General features: G+C 41.4%; 1 protein-coding gene across 1 annotated transcript in view; it reads right to left on the reverse strand.

Annotated features, from left to right (window-relative positions):
• Nucleotides 1–10,256, reverse strand: part of FHIP1A (FHF complex subunit HOOK interacting protein 1A) — a gene marked incomplete at its 5' end in the record, with an annotated part of 105,238 nt that extends 94,982 nt beyond the window's left edge. Inside the window, one exon of the mRNA XM_079707829.1 lies at nucleotides 10,152–10,256. Within this exon, the coding sequence (XP_079563955.1) occupies nucleotides 10,152–10,256 (105 nt within the window). The remainder of the gene's footprint in view (nucleotides 1–10,151) is intronic.
• Between the last annotated feature and the right edge of the window lie 284 nt (nucleotides 10,257–10,540).

Below are 10,540 nucleotides of genomic sequence, written 5' to 3' on the forward strand. Positions count from 1 at the left end.
CAGAGCAACAAAGTCCGTGCACCACAACTACTGAGCCTGTGCTCTACAGCCCGCGTGCCACAACTACTGAGCCCGTGTGCCACAACTACTGAAGCCCGTGCTCCGCAACGAGAAGCCACTGCAATGAGAAGCCTGCACACCACAACAAAGAGTAGCCCCCACTAGCCACAACTAGAGAAAGCCCACGCGCAGCAACGAAGACCCAATGCAGCCAAAAATAAATAGATTAAATAAATAAAATTTTAAAATAATAATAATAATAGTGCTTTTAAATTTTAAAATACACTAAATAAGTAAGACTACCAGTGTTCTCCTACAAATAGAGTTGATTTGGAGATTTCAGCAGCGGGACGCAGCTCCTCATATGCCCTTGACAGAATAATAGCCCTCTCTCCTCTACCTGGATTGGCACCCTCTTCAACCAAGCATGCATCATTAGGAAGGATGAAAGGAAACGGATGAACTGATGAACAAGTGACACGTACCTAGGTGACACGTACCTAGCAGAATCCCCGAACATACGGCATATGTTGAAATTTTAACCACAAAGAGTTTGAATTGTGCATTTTGTTTAAGCCAGAAAAAAATTTTGAGATAACCAATTACAAAATAAAGCCCTAAAGCACATTTGGGGTAATGAAAAAGTTTTGGAAATAGTGGTGATGGTTGCACGACACTGTGAATGTAGTTAATGCCATTGAATTATACACCTAAAAATGATGAAGATGGCAAACTTTGTTTTATATATATACATATATATATATTTTACCACCAAAAAAGAAAAAATCTATTAACTGTAAAAAGTAAATAAATCCCATGTGACAGCCCAGGTGTTTCTCTCCCTCACCGCTGCTGGCATGTGAATGCTTCCTAACTCTCTCTGCCCATCAATGCTTAATTTCTACTTTGGGACCTGAAAATTAAAACAATTTTATATCTCAACCTCCATTTAACTTTATGACTTGGAATTTCTATGATAATATCCATTCAATTTACTTCCTTTAAAGTTTACGCACGTTAATTTTTTAAAAAATCAAACATTTTATCAACATTTTTAACTTGTTCCTTTTTGCCTTTCTGAACTGCATGTTCTGTGGAATATGTTTAATTTCTGCCATACCCTCCCAGCCCAGTTCTAGGACGTGCTGTTACATGTTCTGGTATTTAGGTTATAGAATTTTTGCAAGTCACTGTGGAAGCTGGCAAAGGTACAAGGCTATGTCAGCATTCATGAGCAATGAGGGAAACTTATTTCTCAGGGAAAAGTCTAAGTTTTCCCCCTAGCAGAAGGAGAAAAAAGGAACCTTTATAGACTAGGATAGTATATCCTTACGAATGAGTGCATTTCCACAGAATCTGTACTCTCCATCAACTTCCATTATAAAATTAAAAAGACTGTCAGGAAAAACATCACCCCAACACCCCTGAGTTGACAATGTCAACGAGGAAGCCCTTGGTTAGCCACTACCCAGGAGGTACACGGCTCAGTGACTGGTGGTCTGGGTCTCCCCACTGGCCATCCCCTCTCCTTGGCTGCGCGTGGACTGCAGAGTGCCCCCACCATCCCCAAACCTCCAAGAAGCCCTCCAGGACTCCTCGCAGGCCTGAGGACCTCTCTGGCAGAAACGCTGGGACCTACTGTGCTCCTTTCCCTTGGCTCTGGCCTTGACATCTCACAGCGTGGGGCTGCAGTACCACAGTTGTCCAAAAGGGGACTCCACCTCAACACAGCATGCTCTCCAGCCCCGAAGCCCCAATTTCAAGGCTCCACATTCTGAAGAACAGATTAGCTCTACATTTTACCAGTTCTATAATTTCAAAGTCCACATATTGAGTTTACTTATGAGAGCTATCTATACAGCTAGGCCTCGGGGTAGAAATGTAATTATACTTGTCATGTGTGCTCAGACTGTCTAAACTATCTAAAATTGGGACTGTGCATTATACATTGATAGTGGCACAGCAAATTAGCTCAATCTTTCTGGAAAGCAATCTGGCAACACGTAACAGAAGCTATAAAGTCGTTCCTGCCCTTTGACTTGTTAATCTCACTTTGGGGAAAATGCCAAAGGAAACAACACAAAATAATTTGTTTTAAAATGTTCATGCCAATGACGTTTTCAGTAATGAAAAATAAAAATATTATTGACCCAAACGGTCAAAAATAAGAGAATGATAATCACGATGTTACATCACTATACACTAAAACTATTAAAAATAAACACTAAGTGAATCATATCATTACATGCCAATATATACAAGAAATAATTTAAGTTAAAAACTAAATATATTGATAAATAGATGTACGATTAGAAGTGAGTCTGAAAAGATACAAATGAGATTTTAAGGTTAATTCGTTCTTCTTTCCTGTAAATTGATCTAACTTCATAGTATAAATAAAAACAAAAAAGTAATTTTGTACTAATGTCTAAGAAAAGGATCAAAACACGGAGTTAAAAACAGTAATTCTCAGAAATTCCTAAGCAATATGAATTTTTACATATGTATATGTATTTATACTATAGGCATGCCTGTAAATATTTATAAAATATCTAAATATATATATGTAATGTAGACCAAAACTATTTACCTGATCACAAGCTACATCTCTCTCATGAATTAATCTTCACTTATTTATTCGAATGCAGTCCTCTGCAAAAAGACCTACTTTGGTGGGGGTGGGGAGGGCGGTGGCTATGAAACACCTAAAACAGGTTTCATTCTGAGGTGTTTATACAGAATGTAAACTATGCAGCAGCTTTTAAATGAAGCCTCTCTCTCCACCCCTTATAGAAGCTCTTCTATTCTGCCTTCCGGGCTCATGGGCAGAGAAACAATGCAAACAGAGCTGTAACAACCCACCAAGATCGAAGGCTTGTTGATCATTTGGAACAGAGCCCTTTACGCATTCCCACCCCTGGCCTGGAGGTTTTCCTGCCTAGAAGATGCGTGTGTTACAACCAGGGCCTCTGAGTCATGGAAAACACAACTCAGCAAAGTGCTGATTATGCCTCTGTTGCCACTTGTCCTTAACCTCCCTCCTTAGGTGTCAGGACCCTCCCAGGCCACCTCCCTCTCCCTTCCAGGCAGGCACACCCATGACCTGTTTTTACAAGTGGGCCCACACCCTGGGCCTGGTTCCCATCCTGACAGGGAATGCCTAGAAAACTTCTTGGCTAGAGCACAGCTGGCACTGAAATGCCAAAGATCTTCTGCTATGATGTCCCAAGTTAGCTGCCCGGGTGGTGTCACAGTTCTTTCAGTTTCTGTAGGCTGATTCCTGATGTGACCTCGACTTTTCCTTATTGTTTCCCTTGGGTCCTCTTCTCACATCACTCCCACCGAAGTCCAATATTCCTGGGCCCCTGATTTCTGCTTGCTGGGATCTACTATGGATCCCTGATCTCATGCTGCTTCCCCAGGCCTGGCCCACTCCTCTGATTACCCTCCATCTTATACTCTCAACCTTCCCTCCGATTCCCCAGCTCTGGCTGCTTCTCAGCTATATACCCTCAGGCTCAGGGATTCAGTTCAGGGGAAAAAACACAATTAGGGTGGCTGGAGAGATACAAGTAGGAAAATACAGTTTGCAAATATTTCCTTTACTAAACAAGTTCCTTCGTTAGGCTAAATAGCATTTAACAAACTGATCAACCCCTGATAAACCTCACGCTCATTAAGTATGTAAGCCAGCTGAGATCAGATACAGCACTGTAAATGGTTTACCAATCATAGCTAGGCATTTGTTGATCTACAAACTTTAACATATATAAGCTGGTGTGTGTGTGTGTGTGTGTGTGTGTGTGTGCGTATATATATATATATATATATGGATCATGAGCCTAGATCACATATTGCGACTCTAAAAAGAAAAAAATACACAAAAAATAAAGAAAAAAGAAAAAAATACACAAAAAATCAATAGTGTGAACAATGGTATACAAATTACCATCTGACCAATACAGCTAAATTTTAACCTAACTTCAAAGTCATTTGACCTATAAATATGAGGATCATTGGAGATCAATAAGATGAACAAATAGCATATTTCTTTCATTAAGGAATATCAGCTACTGCTATCCTTACCTCCAATGATGGCCTCCCATCACTCAGTGATAATGGGCCTGAATTTCAAATACTCACAAATTCTAAATAGGAAGTTCAAATGCTTTCAGAATGAAAGATATACATAAATCACATAGTCACACCTCAAGCTAACAAATTATTATTCTTCATGATAAACACAAGTGTTTCTCTGACAGAAGATTAGCTTTGACTCCATCTGTCTATCATTCTATTTCTTATACACATGCATATATCAGTAGATGACTATTTATGCTACTTTGGTTAGAGCCTAGTTACTTCAAGAAAGTCACGTGAGTACAACCCATACTTCCAAATCCTTTGGAATGCTAATTTAAAGCGGCATTGTGGAAAAAACCAAGTTGCTAAGCAACATTTTCCATCACACATTAGAAGGACAGGATTTAGTGATCAAGCCAAATTCCACTTAATGTACCAAAGTAACTACAACAAAAGTACGTTTCCATCCAGTCCCTGTTTATTACTTAGCAGCTGTGTCTTTCGATTTAGGGTTATTTCTTACACACCTATTCCCATGGGAGACCTTTACGGAGTCATTTCTTCTCATATTCTGATAACAGCCTAATAATATATGTGTACTTGCAGAACTTAGTTAATGTCAGCTCCAATCCTGAACTACAGAGATGTGTCTACATCTGGAATTAAACCTGATAAAGCAGAAACTATACATGCCATACTTCCTTGGGACCAAAGTAGTCTTGTAATTACTCTAACACAGAAACATGGTAGGAGCATCAGTCAATAAAATAACATAGTAACCTAACCCTTAAGCTAGGTAGATATAAATTTTTTTTTTAATTTCAGTATCAGGGGAGGGACTGAAGAGTAATGATACACGTAAGAATATTCCAGAGAACCCTGTAATTCCAACCACAGCGAAAACAGACTTATCACCGAGCATACAGTGGGACAGCTTCTGACTTCTCAACATGTTCAACCACTTTAGAGTCTAATAGAGGCACAACTCCATGCCCTGGCCCTCTAAAAAAGCATAGCTTTTGTTCTGCTTTACTTTCTACTGTGAAGTTTAGAGCTACTTGAAAAGCTGAGAAGAGAGACATACATTTTTTAAATGTTAACAAACATCACTTTACTAAGATACTGAGAAGGTTAATCAGAGTTCTCTAATATTTTCTAACTTTTCATCTCTCAAAGACTTCATGTAATTTCTCTCTGTCATTTAGTTTATGACAAGGCACAGACCAAAAGAGTGAAGATGAAGAGAGTGAGAGAATGAGTGTCACAGGGAACAGACTGGAATGCAGATCTCAAAGCCACGTATAAGTGCTCTTTGCTTCTTTAATGGAGTCAGGCTACTTGGAGCTCTATACAGGTTACCATACATAGGACATATTGTCTATTTTTTATTATTGTAGGAGGACATCTGACTTACTTAATCCAGATGATTCAGTTTTTTCTCATCCCCATCCCCTTCCAAGAAGAAAAAGGCTACTAAGTCCACTAGCTTTTCTTTATCCATCACCATTACTCTATCTGAACTCTGAAATGTTCTTAGCTTAAAAAATTGTGTAATAGCTTGTATTTGGAGGCTGAGGGTGGTAAGGAGAAGCTTTGTGCCATTAACAAGCACACAGAAATGTGCATTTCCAATTGATTCTTTTTCACCTCTGTTCTCCTGGCTTTAAGAGAAGACACCGTTTAGTATGTAACTAATACTGATGCGGTATGTGAGAGGAGAGGATAGAGAATGAATAGAGCAAAGGGCCATGAAGTCTCACAAAGTAAAAGTGTGCCATTAAGGATACCTAGTGTGGGACTTCCCTGGTGGCACAGTGGTTAAGAATCCACCTGCCAATTCAGGGGACACGGATTTGGTCCCTGGTCCAGGAGGATCCCACATGCCGCGGAGCAACTAAGCCTGTGCGCCACAACTGAGCCTGCACTCTAGAGCCCGTGTGCTGCAACTACTGAGCCCGTGTGCTGCAGCTACTGAAGCCCATGCGCCTAGAGCCCATGCTCCACACAAGAGAAGCCACCGCAATGAGAAGCCTGCACAACACAACAAAGAGTAGCCCCCGCTCACCGCAACGCAGCGGTGAAAGCCCGCGCACAGCAACGAAGACCCAACACAGCGAAAACAAACAAACAAACAAAAAGCAACAACAACAAAAGAATACCTAGTGTGTGTGTGGTGGCGGGTTAGTTCACATGGCAATATACTTGGGCAGTTCGTTATCTGATGGACCAATGCTTCTTACTTCTTGCTCTCTCTTCCATTCAGAAGAAGCAAAGAAGCAAAGGCAAGAGATAAAAACAACAGTCTACTAGACTATAAACCGTTCTTATAGACTACTATAAAAATTAAACATTCTCTTTCTCTCCCCGACCCCCTCCCCTCAAGATCACTGATCATTACCTGCAAGTCTAAGGTTCTTACTGGTAGCAGTTTATAGCAAATGTTGTAATATTAGTATATGTTTTCCAAGTCTCCTAGCTCTTCTGAAGTTGCATTAACCAGGTGGAGGGATGTTCCAGGCAGAAAGAAGAGGAAGTGCCAAAGGCAGAGAGCCATGAAACAACACGAGGTGCGCTGCCAGGAGAGGGGGTAGCTAGGAACTCCAAGTACTTTTGTATTTCTGGAGGCTAAATGAGAGACAAGCAGTGGAAGAAGCCACGACATAAAGAGCCCTATCTGCCATCCTGGCCTGTAGGTGGCCAGATGCCACTGAAATGTCCAACTACAGGAATGCCCCAGACAGAATCTGGGTTTTAGGTTCGTTGCTCTGTCTACTACAGCACAAGATGGCACCTCAGAAGACAAGAGGACGTACAGGCCAGAGGCTACTTCCTAGAGCCTGGATTCTCCAATGTTAACTATTCCTGGATGTCCACTATAGAACTATTCTGAGGATAACATGAGACCACTGGACCCGGGGACCGGTTTGGAAAGTGAAGTGCACCACTGGGCCACTCAAGGTCTCTCCCCTGGCGACCCGCCCCTGAATCTCGGACTGCCTCAGATGATGCCTCGGATGATGGATGGCTGTATAACCAGCTGTCCCTGACAGACTGCAAAGTGTAGGTGGGTAAGCGGGTATCCTTGACCACCACTCAAGGTCTGAAGTAGAAGCTCCTAGTAAACAGTAGAACAGAACCTGCCGAATATATGTTAATTATGCTGAATTTGTACTGAGGTATCCTAACAAACAGAAGCACTTTGGACACCACTGACTTTTGTTGCCTTCATTTTCCCTAACTTAACATCTGAAAAAGCACGGTACTCGCCAGCTAATGGAACACTTTGGTAAATAGAATGTTGTCACCCAGTTCTGTCTACAAATTTCCTACCAGCCTTACAGTTTTCTTGGGTTGCCTCAGGGGAACCCGGGGGCTACGTCACACTAGTCACAGAAGTTTATGTCAGATTGTAGCTCATTTCCCAATCCTCTGCGAATCCGCCCCCAGCCTGAACAACTCACAGCAAAGCACTAATGCGTGAAACTCCAAAAACAATAAGTAGCACTTATTTCTATCAGCTGAAAGTCTCATTCCTTACCTCAAACTTAGCCTCACAGCTCTGCCTTGCCCTGACTTCCTCACCTTTCTTATTTCTAACCATCCAAAAAAGGCAAAGCTGAGCATTTGTTCCTAATACCCCTTCACTAAAATGTTCTTTTCCTTTCTGTCATCAGAACCTTCTCTTGGGCTTCTCTGGTGGCGCAGTGGTTGAGAGTCCGCCTGCCGATGCAGGGGACACAGGTTCGTGCCCCGGTCCGGGAGGATCCCACATGCCGCAGAGCGGCTGGGCCCGTGAACCATGGCCGCTGAGCCTGCGTGTCCGGAGCCTGTGCTCCGCAATGGGAGAGGCCACAGCAGTGAGAGGCCCGCGTACCACAAAAAAAACCAAAAAACAAAAAACAAACCTTCTCTTCCCACAGTCAAGCTAACAAAATCTCACTTCCTGGATTCCACAGGCCATTTTCATCCGTAATAGTCCCTTCCCTTGACTTAATTCCTGTGATCAATATTATTCATTTTATAACAATGTATCTCACGTTGTCATCCAAACTAGCTTATACATTCTTTAAAAGCCCAAAGGAAGGCTTATACATTTCTGCGTCCCACCTGTGACGCCCACAGTGAGGTAGCTGGAGTTTGGGCTCAGTAAATCTCCATTTAACAATACAGTCGGTCCTCCGTATCCGCAGGGTCTGCACCTGCAGAGTCAACTGATCATGGATCGAAAATATTTGGAAAACATTTTCAAAAAGTTCCAAAGAGCACAACTTGAATTTGCTGCACACTGGCAACTATTTACATAGCACTTACATCGTATTGACACTATTCACATAGTATTTACACTATATTAGATATTATAAGTAATCTAGAGATGATTTGGAGGATGTGCAGATGTGCGTAGGTTTATGGAAATAGATCACCTTATATAAGGACTTGAGCGTCCACAGATTTGGTATCTGCTGGTGTCCTGGAGCCCATCCCTCAGAGATACCAAGGGACGACTGTAATCACATTGACATCGACATGAATTTCTTCAACCAGCATTTTTATTCATAAAGGTAACAGTAAGGCCCTCAAGAGCCTTTGGAACTAGAGAGACACTGAGGGCATTTTCCAGATTTATTTAAAAGGAAAAATTAAGACTAAAGGGGTAAGAAACTTGGCCAAAGTTAAAGAAATGGCTGAAACGATAATGAGCCCAAGAGTGTACCCACTTTACAAAAGGAAGTGTTTAATAAACTAAACCCCAATCCCTCTGACAAAGTCATCCTTACCCTCAACTCAATATTTTCCTGCATTAAACAGAGGGTGGTATGCGTCAGCACTAAAGTACAATGCCAAAGGTAATTACTCTAATTATCTGGAAAATTCCTGAATTACTTTCTTCCCATTGCTAAAGCAGATGTGCCCTTAATATCCAGAGCAAACCCATTAAGACTATAACAGTAAACAGTCAGAGAAGGGGAAATGCATAAAAAAATCTTGGAAGCTTTACACTGGATAGTGACAGGAAGCCAGAAAGTGTAAATGACGCAGAAGCAGAACTGATTTTGTTTTTTATCTAAACTGTGTCCCCTTATAATTGCTGTGATTTACAGGCTCAATGCTTTAACCCATGGGCTGTTTCCGACCACAGGAAGGAACTGGGTACTCATTCAAACACTGTCACATAAATAGCCAGCCACCAGCTCACCTGGGGAGTGTAATGTTGTACAAGTAGTAAAGAATGCCAATTTCATTTATTTTACTACTTGTAAACTCCCTCAGGAAAGGGGCAAGCTGGTAAGTTTCCTGACCATTCAAGCCTTAAGTATCCATACGAGCAGATCAGAGAAGAGTCACAGAGAAGTCAAAATGAAGAATCAAAAAAAACTTTTACAATCAACTTTGTAAGGAATTCAGATACTTCCAGGCACCTTCTTTCCTTAAATGAATAGGGACCACCAGCCTGAAAAATGCTAGAGCACAGAGGTCAAAGACGCTGGTCTTGGAGTCACGGGACCAAGGTCTCAGTACTTGATTGGAAACTCACTAGTCGTATAATCTCAAGCAAGCTATTTAACCTCTATAATTTTCCATTTCCTCATCTGTAAAGTGATGAAGCTAAAACCAACTGCCTTACTGGTTTGCGGAGACGATTAAATGTAAGGTATTTGATGTATTCGGCACAGCACTTTGCAAATATTTAATAAATATGTATTTTAGTATTGGTAGCGTTTAAGGACTGAATGGAAATCAGCAGGGAGGAGGGAAAGGAAGAGGATGTACTCGTGGTCAAGTGTATTGCAAAGTAAAGGACAAGTCACTCGAAGGCCAACTGCTACTCTTATAAAAATATCTGAGGAACACGCATGTCCCCTAATTGCTTTCGTGAAAACCAAGGTTCTTAACCAACTACCTATTCTAGGAATGCAAGTAGAGAAATCTGCTTTTCTTCCCACCTGAAAGGGTTTCCTCCTTATGTTTTCTGGAGGCCCACCTGTCACACAGGTTGGGAACCCTGGTTCAGTGCAATAGAGGCTTCTAGGGCTACCTAACCAGCAGAGAAGGTGGAACTCATACATTACCTGCGCCCAGTGGTTTTTAAATACAATCATGCATGTTTCTGGGTCAACTCCCTGCAAGCTCACAGCCTGCCGGAGTCTGCCTTCTGTCGCAACCGATGACATCATAAGCCTTCAAAAACCAAATGCTTCTAAGTCATATTTCATTTTCAGGAAAATTTGGTAAGCAGTCACTAACTTTCAAGTGTCACAGTAGAAATGTAACTTCTTCACATTTCATTGTCACTTTCGAAACCTGTAATGACAAAAATAAAAAATGCATCCCATTACATTCATATATTAAACAGGACACTGACTTAAGTTAAAATCAAAACACAGACATTCTCAAAGTCCAACACTGAGCAAAAATATCAACAAAATAGACATTTATACTCAACCTAAAGCCTTTCTTC

The sequence above is a fragment of the Hyperoodon ampullatus genome (assembly GCF_949752795.1).
Source record: "Hyperoodon ampullatus genome assembly, chromosome: 1".
Lineage (NCBI taxonomy): Eukaryota > Metazoa > Chordata > Mammalia > Artiodactyla > Ziphiidae > Hyperoodon > Hyperoodon ampullatus.